The sequence below is a fragment of the Grus americana genome, chromosome 1 (genome assembly GCF_028858705.1).
Source record: "Grus americana isolate bGruAme1 chromosome 1, bGruAme1.mat, whole genome shotgun sequence".
Classification (NCBI taxonomy): Eukaryota; Metazoa; Chordata; class Aves; order Gruiformes; family Gruidae; genus Grus; species Grus americana.
This window is the reverse complement of record NC_072852.1, coordinates 139,305,992-139,332,513: the sequence shown is the minus strand read 5'-3', so window position 1 is coordinate 139,332,513 and position 26,522 is coordinate 139,305,992. Positions and strand designations below refer to the sequence as shown.

The window sequence follows — 26,522 nt, the reverse complement described above, 5'->3', positions numbered from 1 at the left end:
ATTTAAAGAGACAGGTAGCCAACATTTTCCTTAACCTTTCAAAAAAATCTCAACAGCATGAAATTATATGTAATGATAGAACACAATTTATACTGTGCCTGATATATATTTCCTGACTGCATGCTCACTAAGACACAAATTAATATGGGGGCTTATCTATGGCACTGCTGTGTGTCCCCAGGCCCAACTCTAAAGTGTGGAATTAAGGTGTAGAATGGAATCAACAAATTCAAACTAGGCTTTCCAGTTCCCAAATCCTAAAGCATGCACCTCGGAATGAATTTCAGAAAAGCCTGTACACTTAGTGGGGAGAGATGCCAAACCCAGATAGAAAATAACAAAGAAAAATTTATTTCTTAAAGCCTTTCTCTTGAGATTAAACATGAACTCGTAGCAGATGCATGGACAGGGGAACCACAGTCCCACCTCTCCCAGGCTCTGTTATTTAGCTATCCTTTTGCATATAAATAACTGACACACATTTTTCTTTGAAAATATGGCAGAAAAGTGAAAAGAGGATACCCTTATATACAACAGCTTGAACACTTACCCCCAGAAGTCTTTCACTAGAGCAAATTTAAGTCCTTATCCACTTTGCAATTATTCTTAGCAACAGGCTAGAAGGAAGACTGAAACTTGGCCAGCAAAACTGAACCACTCTGTAGAAATGAACAGGAGCTATGTGGAGTCAAAGACAGTAAACAAGCAAGGTCATAAAGCACAATGAGCAGGTCCACCTCTGGGAAATAAGATTGGTCCTTCAAGGACAGTTTATGCAAATATATTTTTAGTGTCTTCACTTCTACTTGCTTGTCCAATCTATGGCAAGTTTGAAGACCATCCACTGGAGAAGTCATGGATAGACGAGGATTAGTATGAAGTGGAACCACCTATAAAATACAATAGAATCCCAGAAATATTCTGGTTCCTTGGCTTCCAACCAGGGAAGGTAGGAAGAACATACAAACAATTGAAATGGTCACATTTTGTTCTTTTTATAAAATTTCTTATTTCATTGTAAATTATGTCCTAAGGAAAAAAATAATTTATCAGTAAGGAACTTCTGTTGCCTTATAATGGTTCTAGTAAGGAATGAAGCTGAATAAAGCAAGCATCAAAAAACTTAAGTTGAATGTTATTGAGCAGAACCATTTCTGGCACTTAGATATACAGGAATGGTGTTTGCACATACGGCTGCAGTTTCCATCATAACCATTTGATTGGGATACTTCATGATCGGACCTTGGTTAGTCACACTTTCATCACCTCTAAGATAAACTAAACCATGTGACAACTCTAACTACTGCTATGAAGTTCCAGCTAATACAAAACATCGTCATACACTGCAGAAAATTCAAGTCTGCCCAGTAGCTACCGCTGGATCCCAGTCTCCCCAGTGGCTGGCACCTGGACATACAAGTTCCCAAAAACACAGCCCCACTCCAGCTGCTGGTACAGCCCATCACACACACTGACAGAGCAGACTGAGACTCCAGTAGCCAACCCCCCTATGGTTGGGGGGTTACTACAGCCCCCAGTAGCCAATCCCCCCCTGTGGTCTTGCCCTTGGAGAAACAGTGTGACACACTCAGGGCTGGTCAGGGCTCCCCTGGTTCTTGCAGTAGCCAACCTGCTGTCCTCTCGCACCTGGAGGCACACATTCATATCCAGCTCTCAGGCCACCTCACCTACTCATGGGTTGCCTGAGCTGGCTCTTCACTAGTGCTCACACACTCACCCACCCACACACACTTGGACCAGCCACTGGCATTGCAGACACACGGGCTGGGCCCCTGCGACCTGCAGTCTCACACCAGGGGCTGGCACTTGGTTTCGCTCGCCCAGGTCCCTCCGGCTGCTGGCTGTCAGCACACGGTCCCTCCGTCCCGTGGTCCCAGCCCAGCTGCCAGCACCCAGACCCTCGCTGGCTCCAGCCACCAGCACCATGGGCACAGGGACCCTCACTGGCTCCAGCCACTGGCACCATGGGCACAGGGACCCTAGCTGGCTCCAGCTGCCGGCACCATGGGCACAGGGACCCTCGCTGGCTCCAGCCGCCGGCACCATGGGCACAGGGACCCTCGCTGGCTCCAGCCACTGGCGCCATGGGCACGCAGGCCTCTGCTCCGTGGTCCAACTCTGGTTGCTGGCACTCAGGCTCCCATACACACACGCACACGCAGACAGCACAGATGTCCCTCTGCCAGGAAAAGAGTTAGAAGTGGAGTTTAATAAGATAGGACAGACTGCACTGGTCAGGAGCAGGTCATGGCCAGACAAGCAGGTCACCTATTTTACACACATCCAGCCCTTTTTATCTCCTTATCCCTCTATTTCCCCGTAATAAATCCTGAGCAATCCCAAAATGTTCTTCCCCTGCATCCCGTACTGTGTGCCATGCCTCAGGCAGCATCTCCCCTCAGTCCAAAAGGGGATCCACCGTTGATTCACCTTGATGCATCTCATGGCTGGATGATTCACTTTGATGGCTCTCATGGCTGGACAGTGGGGCTGAGGCTCTCCTGGGACAGGCCGTGCCTACCTCCAAGTCCTTTACCTGGGCTCCTGTCTGCTTTCGGGACTCTGTGCCCCCCCAGCCTTGTGGAGATGGGCCCTGATGGCTCCTGTGGTGGGCCTGGGAGCAGCCAGGTGGGGTGTAATGTGGGAAGCCCCACCTGTCATTGCCTCTCTGAGCTCTTTCATGGGTCTGCAGATAAGCATTTATCACACAATCTAACAGTTCATACCAGAATATTTTATAGTAGTCATAGAGAACTGAACTGAATTCCAGATAGCACAATGTCACGTATTCAAGAGTGGCAAAAAATGGTTACTGAAGCAAAAGTGTAAGAACTGGATGAGCAGCTAATGGCTCGTTCCATACTTTTGGTCTTTCTTGTTACTCATCTCTGTAATGTTCCTACTTCTACTATAACTTTTCAAGATAGAGGGACAGAAACAGCATGCAATGTTCAAAATGGGTCATGGCATAATTTATACAGTATTATAATATCTTCGATTTTAATCACTGTTGATTTTCAAAAATCCGTAACTTTCAGTTTATAGTTTTGATTCCTCCAGAGAATTTAGCTGATATTTTTGTCCTTGTCACATGTTTCAATGTTACATCAGGGCCCTGAAGACATGAGTAGGCCTTAAAAGCCCTGACCTGCCTCAACTGGGGTCTACAGCCTCACCTTCTGCCCATGATCCCCGAAGTTCCATTTCAGCCCAGCTGGGGCCATTAGTCCTTCTGTGAGCTATGCTGGAGCTATGCCTGTCTCTGACCCTGTCTCCTGGGTGGACATCTCACAGGGAGTACCCTGTAACTTATGTCGAGCCCCATCTTCCGGCTGGATCTAGGACCCCTTGCTGACACCTCGTTTCCAGTCCTGTCTCTGGCCCCATCTCCTTTTAGAATAGACTATTTCAGTTGGAAAGTACCTACAACAATCACCTAGTCCAACTGCCTGACCACTTCAGGGACGACCCAATGTTAAAGCATGTTGTTAAGAACATTCTCCAAATGCCTTTTAAACACTGACAGGCTTGGGGCATCAACCATTTCTCTAAGAATCCTGTTCCAGTGTTTCACCACGCTCTCGGTAAAGAAATGCTTCCTGATGTCCAGTCTGAACCTCCCCTGGTGCAGCTTTGAACCATTCCCAAGCCTCCTGTCCCTGGATCCCAGGGAGAAGAGCTCAGCACCTCCCTCTCCACTTCCCCTCCTCAGGAAGCTGTAGGGAGCAATGGGGTCACCCCTCAGCCGTCTCCTCTCCAAACTAGACAAGCCCAAAGTCCTCAGCCGCTCCTCACAGGACATTCCTCCCAGCCCTTTCACCAGCTTTGGTGCCCTCCTCTGGACACATTCAAGGACCTGAACACCCTTCTGAAATGGTGGGGCACAGAACTGCACACAGTACTCAAGGGGAGGCCGCACCAATGCTGAGTACAGCAGGACAATCACCTCTTTTGACCAGCTCGTTATGCTGTGTTTGATGCACCCCAGGATGGGGTTTGCCCTCTTGGCTGCCAGGACACACTGCTGGCTCCTACTGAGCTGCTGTTGGCCAGCACCCCCAGATCCCTTTCTGCAGGGCTGCCCTCCAGCCACTCCTCTCCCCATTTGTACTTGTCCCTGGCATTACTCCATCCTATGTGCAGAATTAGGCATTTTGACTTGTAACATCTCATTCCATTAATCATTGTGCAGCGCTCCAATCTATCTAGATCTCTCTGCAAGGTCTCTTGTCCCTCAAGAGACTTAACAGCACCTCCCAGTTTGGTATCATCAACAAATTTGCTAATGGGGCATTCAAGTCCTGCATCCAGATCACTGATAAATATATTGAACAGGACTGACCCTAGAATTGAACCCTAAGGAACACCACTGGTGACCGGTCGCCAGCCAGATGTGGCCCCATTCACTACAATCCTTTGAGCTCTGCCCTTCCACCAGTTCATCACCCAATGCACTGTGAACCCGCTCATGCCACAATTGCCCCTGTCTGCCCCTGACTCTGCCTCATCGCTTGCCATGCCTGGGGCTGTTGATGACCCTGTTACCAGCACCCAGCTCTGCCCACCCTGTAGGGCTGCTCCCCTGAAAGAGGCCACAGCCTGCGATGTGGTCACCCTCAGCCCCTGACTCCCCATCCCCTGGGAGCAGCCAGACCTCACCAAGCCTGACAGCAGGAGACTGTTCATTGGAGTCTATAATATACACCTTCATTTTCTCCTGATGTATAAGAAACGTCCTCAGACCTTGCTGTAGTTAGCAAAAGCACAAAGCAAAATTTCAACAACAAAACTAAATAAAGATCACCCAAACCAGGCAAAACAAGAAAACATATAAAACCTACCAAAACAAACAAAAAAGTCACCGCATAGGATTCTAAAGTGAGAACACGTAACAGAACAAACAGTACTTAGCAGATATTAGTCATATTGTTTAATATATTACCATCAAGACACTTGTATAACTTTATGATGAGTGTGTTATATAAAAACTTATGTAGAAATACAGCATTAAGGTTAACTATGTACATATATATCCTCTGCCATCTTACAAGTACATACAACTTTTTTTATATATATAAAAACAAGTATTCTGAAAAGGAAGCCAAAGGGAACAATGCATTTTGGAACACACATCTGGAGTTGTTCTGTTGCTCTAACTAGCCACTACGATTCCTCACAGCTAAATCAAATGTACATCCTCCTTAGCAGAAGCCATTTCTATACCACAGATGTTTAAGCTGTAGAAAAGTAAATGTTGGTTACTGGTTAACCCTAAGTAATTAAGTTAAAGAGGTGACCGAATGTAAGAAATAGTTATAAAACTGATCAGCCTAACAATTCATTCTTGGTTACTCAACTGCAGTTTGTAAATATAAACCAAAATCAAATTATCATGGGTAACAGCTTTACTAACACTGCAGTCTAATTTTAAACATATGAATTAACACCAGAAAATGGATATCACAAATAATTTTTAGAAAGTCTTAGTAAGGGTTTCTTTTGGATTTACACTAATGCTGCCATCACCTGTAATGTGCTAACTCCTATCACAATGATATAGTGGGTCCTCCTGTAGATGAATGGGTACAAATAGAACTCTATTGACCTAAACCTTGCATTGAGATTTCCTAAACAGTTCATGCAAAGTCATCTTCAACCTTCATTTCTATTACAGACTGTTTTCATTAGAGTTTACACTGAAATCTTTAAAGCCACAACTTTACATGCACCAAAATGAAAACACAGAAAAAAAATTAACATCAGAGTAATTACAAAAGAAATTAAGTAAAATCAGCAACCATCACATAAAATTGTGAGACACAAGAGTATTCGTTCTCTGGCTGTCATCATTAGTAGGTTCCTAGAAAGATAGTCATCAAAATCCAAAGGTCATTACCAACGAAAGAGCAAGAGATCAGTAGTTTTGAAAATACAGGCTATGTATTGCTTGGATTAAATTTGCATCTCAAGTATGGAACACCCTTTCTCTTTTTACAGCAGTGTCTTCTCAAATGCAGAGAAAAACTACTAGATAAACACAAGCTGTAAAAACAAATGAGCCACAGGAATCCTTGTGTCTCCACCGCACTTGTGAGTTATGACTGCCTTCTTGTGGTTTCACAGACTTCACTCTTACCACTTCTAAGACGGATCTCAACTGAGGTCTTATTCTACTTAGCAGAAGTTTCTATCTGTAAAAGAATTCCAATGAAATAAACTTCAGTTCTCTAAGTAATAGGAGGAATTAAATACACTGACACTAACTTGAAGATATTAAAATTAAATATGGAATCTCACACTAAGGCATATACTTTGGGCCAAATCCCGCACACATTTCTTGGGGTTAAGTAATCTGGTTGAATTGAACAGAGACTAATCTAATAGCATTAACATGGAAGGCAAAAGATGGCTTGTCAACTCTTTGTTTGTAGGCTCCATTTCAAAACCCCCATGCTTCCAAAATGCTAGTGCCTTTTTTGTCATGTCATAAAGTAGATTGGTTATACATATAAAATAATGAGACAATAAAAGTATATGCCAGCTCAAGGATGTGACAGAAGCACAGCCCACTGGGAAATTAATGCTGAACAAAATAAATTCTAAAAATGTAACATTTACTTATGCAACATACAATATAAATGTAGATATACCTGACCTACTTTAGTGTACTTGAAAAAAACGTGACTGATTTACAAAAAACCAGTAACATTCCAGGTTTCAGAAATGTGTGCATGCTGCTTTTAATGCTGATTTGACTTTATAACTGAAAATTATATTCTATATTACTATTCTCTATAATTATAAGATTATTGGTTAGTTGGGCGATTCCCAACAGCATGTGCTGTGGTACATTTACCACAGGCTGCACTCGCCTGCACTGCCTACCATCTGATCATTCCAGAATCAGCTACAAACACCCCAGGGTGCCTCCGCACTAGGAAGTCACGTGAACCACAGGAACACATCTGTTGAGCAAAACTGATGTTGATGGACTTGATGTCTGCACTACATATATGCCAACTTTCCCTTCAACCAGTTCTAGTCTGGTCCCATGGACACAATGCGCATTAGTTGCTACAGGACATTATGTCCCCCTGGATCATCTCTTCTACTTATGTTCATCCAGAAAAAATCCAGCTCTCAGACTGGTCCACAATGTGAAACAAAAGGTGATCATGATGTTCAGGAGACTCACTTCAAAAGCAAACTCTGATCCACGTTAAAGCACTGACATGTAAATGTACCTCAGACACTTTTAACATCTCCCACGAACACACAAGAGTAGTATTTAGGTGCTTCCTACTTGTCATGGTTTAACCCGGCTGGCAGCTAAAACCACCACACTGCCATTCGCTCACTCACACACACACACACAGAGTGAGATGGAGAAGATAATAAAAAATGAGAAACAAAACAAAACAAAAAGTAAAACTCGTGGGTTGAGATAAAGACAGTTTAACAGGACAGAAAAAGAAGATAATAGTAATAACAACAACAATAAAAAGAATATACAAACCACATGACGAACAGTACAATTTCTCACTACTCAAAGCCAATGCTCAGCTTGTTCCCAAGCTGCCCCACCCCATGGCCAACCCCCTAGTTATATACAGGGCATGACATCATATGGTATGGAATATCCCATTGGGTAGTTTGGGTCAACTGTCCTGGATGTGTCCCCTCCCAGCTTCTTGGGCGCCTCCCGCCTTCTCATTGGCAGGCCAGTATGAGAAGCCAAAAAGTCGAAAAGTCCTTGATTGCTTGGCAACAACTAAAACATCAGTGTGTTATCAACATTATTCTCATCCTAAATCCAAAACACAGCACTATACCAGCTGCTAGGAAGAAAATTAACTCTATGCCTGCTGAAACCAGGACACTACTAGGCTAGATTTTCCTCAGAAGCCACACTGTTTCAGGGCAGCGTTCCTTTCTGGACTTGCAAAATGCTTAGGGTTCTAGTGTCTCATGTCCTTGAGAAACTAAGGGAAAAAAAAAAAAAGAGAGACAGAATAACAGAGAATAACCACCACACATTTCTGGATCATCTAAAATGTCCATTATAAATAGTCTTAAACCATAAGAACACAGGATATTCCATGCAGGTTGCATTGTCATGGAGTCATTTCTGATTACAAAACTGCTAAATGAATTGTACCACACACTGGTCATGTGATATTTTACTGTATTTTCCCTTATTCTGTTCCAGTATGTATGGGAGAGACATCATTATATACTAGTATCTTTGGCAAGAGTATGTATACACACCTGCCCTTAAAACTTAACAGCTCTTCAGAACCCTTGTTATTATGACTCAATATCAGGCACCATCAAATTTTATGCTTACTCTCTTGTACTAATTATTTCCACTATAATTGCATTAAATTCACATGATAAATTTCAGGAATGTATTTCCTTTCTCTTTAGCATATGTTATTAGTTTACAAGATACTAAATATTTCAAGCAGTCGTAGCAGCCATATCCACCACAAGCTGATGGATTTTTTTTCATTTCTCTTTAAAATAAAAACAAACAAATAAATGAATAAATTCCATGCAGTACTTCCCCTATCTTATTCCAGTTGTCTTGATATATTACTATAAAATTTCTCCTCTTTGATCTGTGAAAGGCAACATGCTCAATAAACATCATTGCCAATATAAATACTTTGTTTCACTATCCCAAGTTCTTTTAATATTGTAAAAGCATGTAGAAAAGTGTCATCTCAGCAGTAAAAACAGCACAAATAATTATCCTACAGATTAAATACGCAGTCTAAAATTTGACTATAATTATACATTGGTCGTTCCACAGACCCATTCGTATTTATAAATAAAGTTTTCTAAACAAAAGTCTTATTTTAGAAGAACTACTGAAGTGCATAGCAAAGCTCTCAAAAGTAACAAGTGTCAACTTTAACACAGTCCTTGGAGTTCTAAAAGTTGTTTAAAACAGTCTTTGGGGATTTTTTCTTTTTTCCATAAAAGACCTGGCTCAGTGAGTGAAGTGCACCTCTCCAGACCTGGGATTTCCTAGTAACATTGGCAAATGGGTTCCACGGTCATTCAGGAATTAAAGAACTGTCCAAATTAAAGTGACCCTTGGACTCAAACAGAACAGCCTATCTTCAGTCTGAACAGAAAACCACACAATATTGTCAGCATACACTCAGGAAGCACTAATTCAAAGAAAGATGTATCAGCCACACACACACAAAAAAGAAGCTTTCACCACAGCAGTTAAAGCAGCATTTCAAGAAGTCTTATTTCTCAGACATATTTTAATTGCTACATTCTTTCCATACATCTGCCTTCATTGTAGACGTTACAGAAAAACAGATGAGTTGTAATGGGTACAGTGTAATTAGTCCACAACTTTGCGTCTCATGTCTAAAGCACAACCCAACAACAAATCACACCATGCAAGTTAACGCTCTTCTCTCCATTGCTCCTATTGGTTTGGCCCTCGGCCTGTCCCTTCCCAACCCTGCTCTCACTTCTGCAGAAAGCCAACAGACAGGACTGCCACATTAAACCATTAATAAAGTTGCGTACTGGTCAGATACCACACATCACATCACGTAATGAACGTCTTCCTCCTAATTGTATCATGTAACAAAGAGGAAGTCATAACCCCCTTCTCCTGACCAGCTCAGTGCTGCTCTATTTCCCCAGCTCCCAGACCTGTAAACCCTGTTCATATTTGTCTGCAGACTACATTTCTATTCCTATCCTATCTTGAGGAACTTCAACAGCTCCCGGAACAGCAAAGGTTGCAATGATATTGTGTTGACAATGGATGAAAAACAGGCATCAAGTGAAGGAGCACATAGAAGGGTGGGTGAGTCTTTCCCTTTCCATTTGAAATTTAACATGCCTGCTAACCTGATCCTAGTTGGGATCCTTTGGCCCTGCAACACCAATAGCATATTCCTGAGAGAACAGACAGCCTTTTAATGCAGGTTACAATAGATACAATCCATCTCCTTCAGTTTTCTTAGGAGCTTTTTCCAGTTTGTTAAGAACTGTATGCCACAAGAAACATGTATTACATAGGACGATTGCTGCAGTCCAGTCTTCTAGACCACCCTGCAACTAACCTAAGACTGAGAAAGGACAAATGAGAGGGAGAGGAAATCAACATGAAATTCTATTATTTGAAAAAGATATAACATACTAAAACTACTTACACAGTTGGAGCTACAGGGATATTAACTGGATCTTTCTACTGTAACAGTCTTCAGTGGAAGATTTATGTTGCCTCATCGTATTGTCATAAAACTTTCTACAAACATAAAAGCCTTTCATGTGCCATCTTTCTAGAATACAGTCTGATAACTAGCTAATGAAGACATACCATAAAAAGAAAATAAATCTCTCTTCAAGGCAGCACTGAAGCATTTGTCATTAACACATCTGATTACCAGATATATAGCTGTTACGCAGAGCAATCATTTCCTGACAGGTCCATCATATTTCAGACCTTTCTGGCATCAGGCGAAAGAGTTAAAAATTAAGCCAGGCTAATTTGCATTGCAGTTATTGAAAGGCTTGTAACATGAGAGATGTCAAAGCTCAGCCTAAGTCTCTACCCAAGCCACAGTATTTTAAAGCCTTCAGGTAATGTAAACAATTGGATATGGAATTTTCAAAGAATCCCACTGCAAGGATCACACCAGTTCTGAAGCCTAACATCTTCTTTTATATCTTTGATCTACATTAACAGACACAAAAGAAAAACATTAGAGTATACATCCTTAAGCTCATAAAATGTGGAGAATGCCAGTTGTGAACATCTTGTATTAGCAGGAGGCTTTTTATATTAAAATTTTGTTTCTCTTTCTTAAATCATCTATTTTTGAAGAACTAACAAATATTTTAGTAGTTCCATCTTTGGAAAGTCTCAGATACTGGTGGCATGCTCCAGGAATTCTATCCCAATTATACCGTTTCCTTCCATTTTACCAGCCTTGTCACCTGTGTAAAGCAATTAAGAAAGACAGTGAAGTGAAATGGGTTGTGGTACTACAAATATGTTGATAATATTCAAGTTTCTTTTTCATTGGACTGAGAAGTTCTGCTTGATTGGCTTTCTCAGTGGGAAGGTCATGGATGAGAACAACTTGACTGATGCTCGATCTATACCAGATGGATCTAGTAGGTACAAGTAAGCATCTTAGGGGCATTAAAATTTGACATCTGCTCCTATTATTAAGGGGATAAGCCATGCCTGTTGATGAAACTTACAGGGAAGCTTTGGAATCCCTAAAGGCATCTGGATATATAGAGTAATAATCAGTAACTGGGCAATATCTAATTTCAAAAAAATATATATTTATTTACTGTCTTTAGTGATGCTCAGCTCTGGTTACAGCAAAAATTGTTTCTACTTTTCCTTACCATCTGAAGGAATCTCTTCTAAAAAAAAATCCTAATTTGAAGTCAAGGTGCTTCGCATCTGGCAAATAACTGGCAATTCAGTTTTACTTTGTCCTAATGGCATAATATCATTTACTACCACTCTGAATTTTAAAGGATGATGTCAAGAAGTAGTAAGATAATATTTAACAAATGCAAGTTAATTGCCTTTAAACAGCATACTGGGAATTTTCTTGGTTTTATCTATACATTCTGAATACACAATTCCAGTACGTTTGCACTGGCCTAAGCTTATTCCCATTGAAACCACTGGAGCCATTACTATCAACTGTAGGGATATAAGTCTCAGGCCAGCAGTGAAAGCTGCAGAAAAATCTTGCATTAAATTATTAATCATATAAATTGAAGAACTGATAAGTATCAGTCAGAAGGCTGAAAGATCTCCAGCTAAAGAAAAAACCATGAGCTTACACTACATTAACGTGTAAAGCTTTTTAGTCTTTAAAACTACCTGTGAGTCATGCTTTCTAACCCAAAACAAAGGCAGCCAGTATACTCTTTAGGAAACTATAAGTGTTCATTCCTTTCTACAATTTGGAAAATGACTGAGGTTTGGTTCAACTTTCAAGATTAGTCCACATTGCTGTTCTTTATTTCTACTTAAAAAAAAGGAAGGTTTTAAATACCGGAAGGAGGCTTGAAATTATTATTATTTGCTGTTAAACATTTAATCACCACTGAAATTACAGCTTTCCAGTGCTCAAATGTATATGCGTGTGGTTCTATGATTAAACAAAATCTTTTACAAGATGAGCCAATATGTGCAGTGTTGAATGAATTCCTACTCCACTTGGTCAATGAGGATCTATTGGATAGAAAAATGCATGGAATTTACCAAAAGCCTACTGTCTTTCACATTGTTTATTCTACTTTTTAACTTGAAGAAAATCCAACAATAAGCTGCTAGCTGCAAAAATCTACATCATCTTTCCTTATATATTCTGACAAACACATCCCATAGCTGCTAGTAAGTACTGTAAAAAGAGTGACACACACCTCGTTAATGGGACGATTTCTGCCTTTGTGTCAGTTTGCCTAACCCTAAATGTTCCTTCCACCTACTGCACCTTCCAGATTGACCAACGCTTGGCTGATTCATGATCTCTCAGTTCATAATTGCATAGAAAGAAATCTCAAAACAGGAGAAAGCCTCAAGCTCTTCTAGTTCCAGTTCCCCTACCAAAATTGCTAGATACAAATCAAACATCAACATATTATACACTCTTTGTGACTAAGAAAAATGGGAGCAGATAATCATGTGATTCATTATTATCTAGCTGTAGTTACACAAGTAGCGTGATGGCTTTGTTTTCAAAGTAGCTATAACCATCATCTAACTGGGGGGAGGGGGGGAAACCAAAAACAAACCAACAACACCGTATTGAATTAGTTGCTATGCAGGTACACAAATTCTACCAAAAAAATATTTACTAACAGTCACTGTATTAGGACACATAATTATTATTATATCCCCTTCCTCAGCTTTCAACTATTTGCTGCCTCACACATCTGTTCATCCACGCACTAAATCCCAACAAAACCCAAAGTCTTAGAGGAAGTGCGATTAAGAAATGAATTTATGGTGTCTAGGCCCAAAAATGCCCTAAAGCCTGACTGGAATGTTCCAGTAGTTCAAAGAAATCATTAACAGTTTAAAAACATTATCAATTAACTACAAATGATGTATAGCCCCAGAACTATGGCTTAAATCATGAGATGAGAAATTATGTTCACGTATGTGAACCATGATTACTTGTGTTCTTGTTTTTTTTTTAATGTAAGTTAATGTGAAGATGACTCCCCCAAAGATTAATCCATAAAAAAAAAAAAAAGAAAAACAGATCTATGCTTATAAATTCTCATAAGAATGGCAAGGAAGGTTGAACTATGTCTGCATTGGATTAAATGAGCACATTATTCTCACCCAATCTTCACCATCAACCTCAATCTCTGACTGTTTCAGAACAAATGCCTTCTATCCAGACAATCTTGTTATTTCCCTCATATTATCTTATTACAGGATCCATGGCAACTGGATCGCAACACTTACAGGCAGAAAAATCATAAAGTCTTCACTCCCTTGGAGAGGTTTGCAGTTTGAGTTGTGACTACTTGAGAAATTACAGTGGCAGCAGTTTGTCAAACTTCTGACTTGAAAGGTAACACCCTTGCAGTAGACCATGCCCAACTTCAATACGTGCAATTCAGTAAATCCAGCGCTTCTGAAAATGCACAGAGTACATGCATAAGATCCAAAGCTTCTCCTGAAGAATTTGGACTACTATTTAATTCAGAATACATGTAAGTAAATCATAGTATTGATTCAAGAGAGCAGGTTGCCATCACCAGAATGTATTTCTGGTTGAAAACTCTCCAGAGTAAGTTCACAATGTTTTGAGAGCAGGAATTGTTCAGAAAGCCAAAGCAGCCTGTTCCTTTTTCCCTCTTTTCTCACAGTCCATCAATGTGGTTGAAGTCTTCAGGAAAGACAGAAATGAGGAGCAAGCTGCCACCACCAGGACACACTCGGCCCATAACCTGCCTCCAGACTCCCAAGTTACTTTTAGGAAAGAAATGAATGAAAACAAGCTGAAAAGATGCCAGCCACAGGTCAGCTGCATTACCTGGACAGGCTGCACAGTTGAGCACCCCTGATCTAGAACAAACTTCATGTTTATTTGCCTGCATTGGTATGAATGACAGCACCACAAATTAGCTAGAACTTTATGGTGAATTTTCTTGGTGGTTTTACATGTAACTGGACTTTCTGATGAAGACAAAAGGATTTTCAAGTCATATTTTTACTAAACCACAAACAAGAATAATTAACGTTTTTAAACCAGGTAAAACTCCATGCAGCTGAGAAAGAACAGAAATAAAAAATATTTACAAACAACTCTTCCTACACCCATTGTGTCTGTTCTCTGTTTCCAGCCTTAGTTTCAATTAATTGTGTCACAATAAAATCTACAGCACCCTCTACTCCTAGACAATTTCTCTTCCCAGCATTGTCCTCCCTGGTGTGTGCCTGCTGGAGGTCACTCAACTCCAGCTTTCTCCCTTCTGAGACTCTGTCTCTTCTTTTGCTTCTTCTGCAAGTTCTGGAGCCATGACTTCCTCAGGAATTTCAGCTGCTACCAGTGGGGTCACTCCCTTTGCAAGCTTGAGTCAAGCCACTTCTGTTTTAAAGAAATATGATGTAACATGCAAATCAAGAAAAAACAAAGCAAAATGTGCAGTGTCCATAAAGGTGTAATAAGCTGGGGGGGGGGGGGCAGTTTTTGTGAAAGATGCATGTCTTTTCCTATATTACATTTTCCATATATGACTATTTTTACATAATTTTGATGTTATACCTCTTTGACAGTCTAGAGAGACTGATGAAAATATGGTTCAAGGAAGTCAAAGGAAATTTGATATAAACTTTGGGCAGGCTTGTTCCCCAAATCTGGAAATATTTTATATTCTTTTTGGTGGATGAAAACAAATGTGTGGTTCTTTTTTTTCAGAGATGAAAGGAACAGTACTCCACTTTCAAGTTTAAAGGGTCCACTTACCTTTCAACACCCCCTGTTCTCCATCTCCATGTCCTGTGATCTCTTGGACATTAAAAGACCAAAAAGGGATACAACTAGAGTTAGGATACCAAGTTCACAGCACTCTTCTTCTTTGTTGCAAAAAGGCTGCATGGACCCAGTGTTCATACATGGACCTGATCCAGCTGAAATCAACAGAAGGCTTTTCATTGACTTCAAAGGTTTTTGAAATATAAGGCCTTATAAGGTTCAGCTGTGGGAAAGGTCAAAAAATGAAGATTCTTGCTGTAAACTCCTAGGCAAGTGCTTTTTTGGTGCAAGATTTACATTTGCTAGGCACTGACTCCTTAATATCATTATGAATGTGTCTTCTATCATATTCCTGATTCTCAGTCATTAATTATATTTTTGATCTTTAAAAACATGGATGCTAAATAACAGTACTTTCTTTTTCTGTTTACAGAAGTTGGATATGTACTCAAATCCAGATAATCACAGAAAGCAAAAATTCACACAGAATAGCCAATGGAGATGTAGACCAGCTTGTGAATAATAATTCTCCATTTGTAGACACACATAAATTCAGCTTCTCACTCTTAAGAAGTTTGCCCTTTACAAAATGACAAATGTTCAGCATTTGGGAAATCAGTCTGGTTTTCAAGCTGTCTCAGAAATATATTGGAGGGTTGGGTTTTTTTTTCCTTATAGGACATTACTAAACCAAACACATTTAAATACAGATCAGAGCACTAGTTAATCACAGAGACAACCCATATGCAGACACTAAATAATGTTTTAATAATAATAATAGTTTTAATATGAACACTACCTAGCTTCCTTTCACTCTGTGGTAAGTGGATATATGTTTGAATGGAAAAAGGATTTACATTTTAGAACTCCCAGTGTTATTCTTTCTAAAGTTTTCTAATGCTTTTCAAAAGCAACAACTCCTCCCCCTCCCTGACACATCCCTGTGACATTAAAACTATGCTTTGCCAGTGATTTCTATACATAAAACATCTGCCTCAAAACATATTAGCAACATTCCTATTGATTTTATTGCATTGGGTATCAGGCACATTCACCAAATGAAAAGCAATTTTAATTTCATGAATAAGAGCAAGATAGAATAAAGAATTTTTTTCTACTATGTAGGCATCCACAAGTAAAATGTGAGAAAAGTAAATTGGCCACCTTTATAGTTCAATACAATTGTTTACCATTCACTTAAATTTTCTTACAGTTCATTTAATTTGTATTTAAAACTTACACTTGGGGCACAGCCAGACAGACACAGGTTGGGAAAGTAATGGTCAAGGTTAAGGTCCCAAATCTGAGAAATCAAAACTGCCAGAAAACAATCATAGAATGGTTTGGGTTGGAAGGGACCTCAAAGACCGTCTAGTTCCAACCCCCCTGCCATGGGCAGGGACACCCTCCACTAGACCAGGTTGCCCAAAGCCCCATCCAACCTGGCCTTGAACACTTCCAGGGAGGGGGCATCCACAACCTCTCTGGGCAACCTGTGCCAGTGCCTCACCACCCTCACAGTGAAGAATTTCTTTCTAACATCTCATCTAAATCGACCCTCCTTCAGCTTGAACCCATTACCCCTTGTCCTGTCACTACATGCCCTCATAAACAGTCCCTCTCCATCTTTCCTGTAGGCCCCTTCAGGTACTGGTAAGTCGCAATTAGATCTCCCCGGAGCTGCCTTTCTCCAGGCTGAACAACCCCAACTCTCTCAGCCTGAACTGATCAGGTTCTGCAAACCTCGCACTCACATCAACTATGCAAGCCTTCATTGATGCCAGAGAGATTTGACTTTGGTCGTAAGAAAGTGAATGTAACACTGAAATCAGGGAGGTTCATGCCAGACCTGGATAAAACTGCAAAGACTAACTGTGGTTCAATACCACAATACCATGAATAATGCAGGTGTTTTCACGAGATACAACTATCACTATTCAAAATGATCCTTTCATCTTCAAAGTTTTTACATGAGATCATGTTGGAAGATCTGTGCACCTCTTGTTCACAACAGCAGATCTCAATAACAAGAGCACACCAAATGCCAGAATAGTCATCCAGATCGTATGCCATATGAACAATAAAAACAGAAGAATAATTGGGAATTTTAACAAGTTTTGAGAAAATCACAAAGTAATGACAAATGTTGAAGGAAATTAACAGACAGCAGTGTGCTTTATGAGACATATGAAAGTTAGAATTATTTAACACAAGGACTATTTTGGAAAGGAGATGAGTACTGAAATGGCAACACAAGCAGATGGCACACATTTCCTAAGTAGTAACATGTAGAAAAGATTGTGAACATGTCCCAAAAGATCTAAGCAAACTCGGTGCCTGGGCAGCCTACCCATTGGAACTGAAACTATTCCTGGAATAGCACACTACATATCTACTACATCTCATTACAGAAGTACTACATATCTTTTCAAAAGATTTCATGAAAAGTAATTTGTGGTTTTGGAATTACCCATGACAGTTACAATAAATAGTTTCTTCGTGATCTCCATCTTCTCTACAGCAGAGCACAAAGAGGTACATGCACTCTAGACTTTCAGCCTGCCCTACTGCTTTCCCATCTGGAATCAATTGCAGGGGTTTGCAGGTGCAGTCACTTTGGAGTTATAAGCAGTTTGAAGGCAGATGTGCTGGCAGGTAGACAACTAGCTGCCTGACTTGTAGATAAAGTCTGGTATTGGGTATCTAGAGGTAATCACTTGCACACTATTTGCTTGCAGATATAATAAAATCTGAGAACCTTTTATTATTCGTTTAAAAGAATTGCCTGTTTTCCCTCAAAAACTTCAGTTGTCCTGACAGGTAACAGTCCATCTATATCAGTGGAAACAACCTCTTGCCACCATATAGTTATCAGTCATTCAATATACCAAACTTTTAAGGCCTTATTGTTCCCTCTTACAGCTATTAAACATTATGCAACATATAGACCTATCAGCTTAAAAGAACATTTTTCCATCCTTCCAAAAACAATTTTGAGTTAGCCTTAGCTGATCTAGCTTAGTACTAATTCCTAAATACTAATTTTTAGTACATTACTATTAGATTTATACTAAATCACACTTATGAGAGGAAATCTCTCAATAATTTGCCTTCCTATATTATGAAACTGGCTTACTATTTGAGAGATGTTTACAGTGTATCAGAAGGTTCAACTGGAACTTATCCACTGTCCAGATAAGTTAGCATAGGTATGAATAAAGAACACCTATGTGACAAAGCTCATCCACAATGTTGCATTTGTCAACAGTACCCATCTCAATAAGCTTAAAGCAGTATCTCAGGATTCAAGGAGCAATCACCAATATGGATCACACTACATATATACATCCCAATGTACCTGGATTTCCCTCTTAAGGATAAAGAAATAAATTTGCTGAGATTCAATTTACTATTGAAGACTACCCAAACACACACCACACCCCCCCCAAAAAAAAAAAAACAAAACAAACAACACAAAACCAAAACCACAGTGAGATGTACCAATATCTAAAAATATGGGGAAAAAAATCTGATTGGATTTAGCATTAGCATTTTGGTTTTAATGCATTGACAACCATAAATGATCATATATAAACTAATGTAAGAAAATGTAATTAGTGAAAATTAACACGTTATATCTGCAAAATATAAGTACTCCTATCCTCTGTTCTAGTCACTCCTCCACATTTGGAGTGCTGGTCCAGTGCTGATGGGAGACATGGACTTAGCGAAGCTAGTCCAGCAAAGGGCCATTACGATTAAGGGATTGTAGCATCTCTCACACAAGAAGAGGCTGAGAGAACTGGGATTGTTTAGCCTGGAAAGAAAAAGGCTCAGGCAGTTCTTATCAATGTTTATAATTATCTGATGGGAGGTATTAAGATGGAGCCAGACTCTTCTTAGCAGTGCCTGGCAACAGGACAAGGAGCAATGGGCAAAAATTGAAACACAGGGAATTCCATCTGAAGATAAGAAACCACTGTGAGGGTGGTTGAACACTCAGGTTCAGGCTGCCAAGAGGTGCTGTCCACCCTCACCTACTCTGTGACTCTGTAAGCATGTGGCTGTGGCCTCTCTCTGTCCCTCTCAGGAAACGGGGCTAGTCAGTCTAGCTGGTAACTACCCCCAAAGCTCTTGCTGCTGCCATTCTTCCATCCTCTGGCATGTTCTACCACCCTCTCAGTTTCTGACCCAGTAAACAAGATTGACATCTCCTCTTAGCTAACTTGTCAAGTTTCACATATTAAGCAGGAAGGCACTTCAGAAGTCTGTAACAGATGGCAGCTAAGACAAAAGATCCATGAGTTCATAAGTCCAAGTAAACACTGCTCTCCACAAGATTTTTATGCTGTACCTTTAGCCTATGTGCTTACACTGGTATTCAAGCTCTTATTCACAAAGAAAACTTTTAATTATGCTATTTTCTGAACATGGCTCAGATGGCGGGCAGGAGAGGTTAAAATCCAAACTGTGTTTTCACTCAACTTGAAAACAAAACACTGAAGGTCACCACCATGCCTGCTCCCCCAAAATGGCAGGAGTTCATCCACAACTAGCATCGCAAATGGGAAAAGCTACACCCATAGACAGCAATGCAAGGAATTTAGTCTCACTCCACTAAAACAGGAAGGTTATACAGAAAAGCCCTAGCTAAGCTAATCCGAGTATTCGGGTCTCTTTTCCAGCTAGCTATACAAGGTCCCTATGTATATCCATACCCTTTTCAGGAATACAAAAACTTGTGCAGTAACTGTGATCTCATCTTCATGAATGTTTTACCTACTGTACTAGGTTACTATAAAACCAGATTCACAAATAAACTGTGAATACATGAAATTAGAATTCCTAACTTTCTTCTGTACATCAGCTAAAACACTGAGAAAGGAACTTCCTTAATAAGAAAATGTTGAGGGAAAGAACGTATACAAAGACATCACCCTTCTTTACAACCTCAGTCCCTAAAACAGCATGCCTTCTTCCACACAGGATTCACACTGATGTTTCTTGTGGAGCCAGGTACCTCAGCCCTTCCTTTTATTCCAAGCTAGAGGAAGAATAGCCCTTCCCATCTTATAAGGACAGCTTACTAACACACAGGCATGCTCTCTTAGACAACAGCCGAATGGGTACAACACTGATTATGGTACAGGACTGTCAGATTCGAATCTGTGTCTTCTCCGCTGCAGGCTGGCCACTTGACTGTCATGCTCTTGGTTGCTGGAAGAATACTCTCGCCATCCTCCCCTGTTCAGGTGATTTACAGAGAATTCTGGCTGAAATAAAGCACAGCAATAGGAACTCTACTTGTCAATGCAGTCACCGAGGAGTATGGACAGGTTCCAGTGAATGCTCCAATTACTCTCTCATACACATTACACAACAGTCACTGTAAAACCCAGATCTCAACACCCAGCATAGCTAAAAGCGGTGAGTACCTTAAACATTAGGCTAGAGAGATGTGTTCTCTTTGTCCTACTCTTTCCGGTCACAGGTCAATGAATGCCTCATTCAGTGCTGTCCAGTGGCCCAAGTTCCACAGTTGGGATGAAAATGCTTTCTCTCATCTGCAAAAGTCCAAAGCAAGCTAAAGCTCAATGCTGCACACACTCCAGGCAGACAGACGAGCTATGCTGGAGTCCCTTCATTCATAGACGGAACATCATTCTCTACTGTGGATAAGTATGCAATTAATATGATGCTTTATAAAAGAAGAAACCATTATGACCCATTCTGCTTATATTTTCTGTTTGTTTGCTTTTTTATGACAGGACTTTGTGCCCCACATGTTTTGTGTGAAACTTCTCAGTCTGTAGATAGGCCATAGATAGATATAAAACATCCATATTTCATTGGGCTGTAAGACCCATGTAGTGCAATTTCTCTTATATCAATCCCAAATGTCCTTTGGTGTAACCTTTATTTAGAATTCCCCAGCACTCCCACAACTGGAAAACTCCTGGCCATGGGAATTTTATAGCAAAAAGCAGGCATCTGCACCTGTTCAGCACTCATTCTAAAGATCACAGAGTTTTGATTTAGGTGACTAATTATTCTTCTAGCCCACATCAATAGCCTACATGGAGAAAAAAAAAAAAGTAAATTCTTCGACCTGTGCATCAGTTAAAATAATTTCCTACTGAGAATGCACCTTTAAAATAGGCTTAGAACTGCTTCCCAAAAATGAATCAACAAACAGATTTTTTTAATTTTTTTTTTAAAAAAAACACCTCTCTTGACCGTTTCACAAACAGAAATGGTAAAGAAAAATGAGTGAAAATACTCAGTGGAGGAAAATGAATTAAAATCTCTTGTGAATATTTTGGAAATTTGAAAAATATCAGCTGGCATTCAAACAACAGAGCCAACAGGTATAGAGTTAATCCTGATTTCCTGTCATATTACTTGGCCCTTGTTCCCTGTAAAAGGTTGTTAGTGGTGTAGTTGTGGTACCATAAACTACATAAAATGAACTCTTTCTGAAATATTGGGGAGTCCACCTCCCATGAAGCATCCAGCTGCAATCTCCCTGACCCTCACCACTGAGGCTCTGTCTAAAGCAAGGCTGGGAAATGAGTGGGTCACTGTTCTTCCTATTCTTGTCATAACTGGGAGACACTAGAGTTCCCTTCCTGCTCCAGTTGGGATGAGCTGGTGTTTAGTATGCCTCAAAGGTTGAATCAGATTACCAGATAAGTGGGCATCTCTGAAATGAAGAGAACTCCAGAAATTGCTACCAGTTGAGATGAAAGGGGGTGTGTGTGTGTGGGGGGGGGGGGTAGCAGAAAGGGGAAGAGAGGGGAATGAAAGGATGAAAGGAATATCGTGTCCTTTAGCCCTTATGGAATAATACGGCCCGGACCTGCATGTCCTGCAGTCCACTGCGTATTATCAGTCTCCTGCAAGAACATCGGGTGCTTGCTGTACTCTAAAGCTCTCCTCCTTTCCTTCATTAAAAGACAATGGAAAGCTTAATTTTTATAAACGAAAGCACTTTATCTTCCAAACATTACAGTCGTTTAATGTCTAGCAGGAGTTTAATCCCTGGTAATTTAGATAAATTACCGTGTGCTTTAACAGGTTGGGGTTAAGACTCCGAGATTTTCAACTGATTACAAAAAAACCCAGCCAGTTATCAAGTCCTAATGAGCAATTTGCAGCTTATTTCACCCTGGCTAATTAAAATGTAATCACTATTGTTTGGCAATGTGCATTCTGTCAGCAGTTTTACGTCGGAAAAGAAATCTTGCCAAGAAAACACAAAAAAAAGCTTTTCACCAGGAACTGGCTCGATCTAAACTGCCTCTTTAGCCACTGAAACTGTAAAACAAGTAAGTTGCAACCGCCTGACAATGCAATAAAAAATACTAATCCCTCTCCAAGATAATGAACTATTTTAATGGGTATCCTCCCTTCAAGCCATCCCGTGAAGCAGAGACCACGCTGACAGCGATCGCTCCGCCGCCCCCGGACCCAGCGGAGCTGGCGCGGGGCGGCCCCGGGGCCGGGCAGCGCCGGGCAGGGTCGGGGCGGGCAGGGCCGGGGCGGGCAGCCTCTTCTCCACCCCGCCTCGGGGTGCATCCCCGGTCTCTTTAGCCCAAATCCGGCTACTGGCACCGAACACCTCCTGCTGCCGTTGAAACGAACACATTATGCTTTCCTTTCGCACTGTCTTCTTTTAAAATCGGGTTATCCTTCAACATCGCTCATACCAGCCTTTTGTACCAACCCTTAGCCCTGAACGCTGCTTTACCCAAACCATCTCTCCGAGTGGTTCCAGTTTCCAAGTGACAGGAAAGCACCGGGCAAGCGAGCGGCGCGTTCCCCGCTCGGCCCCCTGCGCGCTCCCGAAACGTGGAGGTGGTTCCCCTCCCACCGGGGTGGCCAGCCCGTTCTAAAAGGGGTTTGGGGGGTAGGGAGGGAGAAGGGCTAGCGGTTCAGGAGGGTTTCCATCATTTCTTCAGGATCGACTCGATATAATACTTGCACGATGTAGAACAGGTGGGGAAGGGAGAAGGGAAAGGTGCGTGTATAACTGGAAGACGGGAAAGGACGGGCAGATCCCCGCTGCTGTTACACCACCTCCCGCGTTGCTTCTAGCGCAGTCGCCTTCGGGGCTCGTTTTCCTTCATTTTATACTCCGAGGGTCTCCCGCCACTTCATCCCCATTGCCCCCCACTTCACCCCCATTTCCCCGCTCCTGTTAGCCAGAGGTGTGCCCCTCTGATTCAGGGAAGAAAAACACGTTACCCCCACCCTCACCTTCCAGTTGGTCGGAACCAAGTATTACACGTCCCCGATCATCGCTCTTAAAAAATAAGCTCAAACTTTCCCACGAGGCCGAAGAAGCGAACCGCCCGCGGGCGGCAGGGCGCGACGACTCGCTCAGCCCGCAGGCAGAAGCCCCATGGGATCGCCCCAGCACCGCCCGCCGCTCGGAAGCACAAGCGCAGCCCCGGCCCGGGAGCACCGTGCCGCACCGGCCCCGCCCGCCCCACGGTCTCGGACATCACCGGAAGCAGCGCCGAGCACCTGCGAGGAGCTGGGGCAGAGCGGTGCCCCCGCCCCGTCCCTCCGCGGGCTCAGCCCCGCCGCCCAGCCGGCCGGCGAGCAGCTGACAAGCGTGTGGCGGGGCGCGGCGTGCCGGGAGCCCCACGATCCGCAGACTCCTCCCGGCGACCGGTACCCACACGCACCGGCGGGTCTCGGCGCTGCCGCGGGGCCCTGCCCCCTTGCCCGCAGCCTCCAGGTGCTGGCGGCGGCACCCCCAAACGCGCCCGCCATCCCTTGGGGAAACGGCCCCCCAAGTTTGCTAAGAGGCGCTCCGGCCCCGGACGTCCTTTCCGCCCCCACCGCTGCGCCGGTGCCGGTGCCGAGGGACGCTCACCCGCCGGGCGGCGGCGGCGGGACGGCGGCGGGGCGCCCCTGCGCGGCGCCATGCCCCTACCTGGAAATGCTTGAAGAAGGCGGAGATGCGGGTGATCTGGAGGCTCAGGCACCTGGAGGTGCATCTGGCGGTGGAGAAAGCCTCGTCCTGCCTGCGGGCGGCGGCGGCGGCTCCAGCCCCTGGCCCGGCGGGGCTGCCGCAGGCGGCCGTTACCCAGAGGAGCAGGGCGAGGGATGCGCCGGGCGCCCTCCGCACCATCGCTCTGCGGGAGAGGAGGGCAGGGGGGCGGCAGGCGCCGGGGTGAGCTCCCGCTCGGCGGGCTGCTGCCGGGCTGCGCTGGGGGGCAGACACCTCCGCACCGCAGAAACTACAGAAGAAAGTTCAATCATTCAACTCTCCTCACCCCCGCCCGCCCGCCCCGGCCCACAGCCCTCCCCCGCCCGGCAGCGGGCGGGCCGAGGCTGACAGCGGCCGCGCCATTGGCTGCGCCGAGCGCCAGTGGCGGGGCGGGCGGGCCGTGTGGCCGCGGGCAGGTCGGTCCGGCGGGGCCGCTGCCGGGCAGCCGGGCACCCGCCGCACGCCGCCAGCTGTGGGGCACCGGGATGGGCAGCGGCCGGCGGAGCCGCTCGCCCTTGTGCTCACGGGCGGGGTGGGGGTCCCGACCCGCTGGCGCAGAGCGGGGCGCCGGGGGCCGCTGGTAACGGGCCGTTAGCGCGGGGCTGTCCCCCGGGGGGGCCGGGGCCTGGCTCAGCCCTGTCACACCGCGCTGCCGCAGGGCAGCGGCACGGCCCGCCCGCCCGCCTTTTTGTGTGGCCGCAGCCCTGCTAAGCCCGAGGTCCTTAAAGCCTCGTCTGTGCTCGTCTGGTTTATTTCGTGTTTTTGTTTTGTTTTTTTTTTAAAAAAAGAGGACGGGGAGTCAAAAAGGCAGGGAAATTACTTTTTGAAACTCGCTGTTTCTTACACTGAAACACTGCAGTGAGCAAGTGTCCCAAGGTGAAACCCATAAAGGCTCCTCTGAAGAGTTATTTAAGAATGAAAATGTACAAGTCATTGGTCCAAATACCTCTGGGTAATAGCTGCGAAATTAAAACAGCACCTTGAGCTTTAAAATGGCTACCGTACAGTACACAGCCACTTAACGTCCTTTCTGCGCCTTCAGTTCCTGGGCTGGGAGCGCACGCCGCAGTATGTAGCACAGAGGTTACGTACTACATTCCTCTCAGTGCATTCACTATATGGACTCCTCCCGTTGCAAGTATGTGCTACTAGAAAGAGCAAGTGGATCTTGTCTTACTGGAGCCTGTGGATTGAGCCTCCTGAACTGGAAAATCCCAAGGTTGTATGTCTTTAGGCCATTTCAGGAGTTAGTACTAGATTCATTACTACTATAAGTAGCAGTTTAATGTGGTTATCAAACCCTGTATTAAACACACTGCAAGAGTCTTCTTTATTGGAACAAGTTTTAGCATAAGTGAAGTACTCGTTAGGAAGGTCACCTAAAATCTCATCAAAAGACAGCTAGGTCTTTGACCAGTCTTGCTTCTACTAGTTTTACATGGCTGTAATTCCTTTCTTCATGGATGTTCTTATGTATACAAATGTGAAATAAAGCATATTCCCCAATGTCATTATTCTTGCCAGACTATATGCATACACCTTCCATACACCCATATATATCAGAAAATCAAAGTACAAAAAGGTATGTTAAATCCAAACTAATAAATCAGCAGTTAAAGTCTAGCTTTAGGTTATAGCTATAATTTTACTACCTTATCACAAAAGACACAGATTAAAAAGAGAAGAGAGTTCTTGTCACAAGTATCAGTAACGTATACATAGAGTAGGAAGCGAGACAAATTTGAGTTCAGATATTACTTTGCACCTTACAGTGTCTCTTGTCAGCTGACCAGAAATCTTCACTTGAAAGAAGCCGGTAGGCTAGATTCACTCCTGCAAGTGTTAACAAATCAAGATGACAGTCTGTGCCCTTGGATGCTTGAGGGAGCACAGTTGCCAGAAGACGAGGTCGCCTGCCACGTCCTGGCACAAAAGTTGCCCCGCTGCTTGCTCTGGGTAAGCGTGCTCCGCCAGCTATTTTGGAGGTGCCCTGGTTAGGCGAAGAAGACCATGTCAGCTACACCTCCAGAAGTCTTCCTCATCTTTGGAGCTGGAGTGACTACGTACCTCTTGCAGTAAGCTGAGATCGTAAGTGTCTCAGAACTGCTGTTCCCAGTTCTGACTGATTTCTCTCTGCTGGAGAACCAGTTACTTTGCCTAATCCAGCATGTCTATATTTAAAAGAAAAAAACAACCACATTATTGAACAGCACAGAAATAAATGCACAGTCCTAGCAATATTGTGACAAATAGTGGTGAGCCCATTCAAGCCTTGATACTAAGGTCAGGACTCCCCAGTTTCTAACTGACCAACTTTCAAATAGGTTTTCTTAAGCCTTGATGAAAAATTTCGCAACTTTTTTTGCCTTGAGTCAGGAAAAGAAAATTGCTTCACTGATTCATAGTGTTTACAGGTACACTGAATGCTTTCAACTTTTGCCATATTTTAGCAGATAACAAGAACTGCCTGAAAAAATATGTAACTATCTGTAAAT

The 26,522-nt window shown here is 43.0% G+C and overlaps 1 protein-coding gene across 1 annotated transcript in view; it reads right to left on the bottom strand.

The window, feature by feature from the left end:
• Positions 1-24,313, bottom strand: part of ANOS1 (anosmin 1) — a 145,251-nt gene extending 120,938 nt beyond the window's left edge. The window contains exon 1 of the mRNA XM_054812519.1: positions 23,971-24,313. Coding sequence (XP_054668494.1) covers positions 23,971-24,168 — 198 coding nt within the window. The 5' untranslated portion in view covers positions 24,169-24,313. The remainder of the gene's footprint in view (positions 1-23,970) is intronic.
• Positions 24,314-26,522: the final 2,209 nt, after the last annotated feature.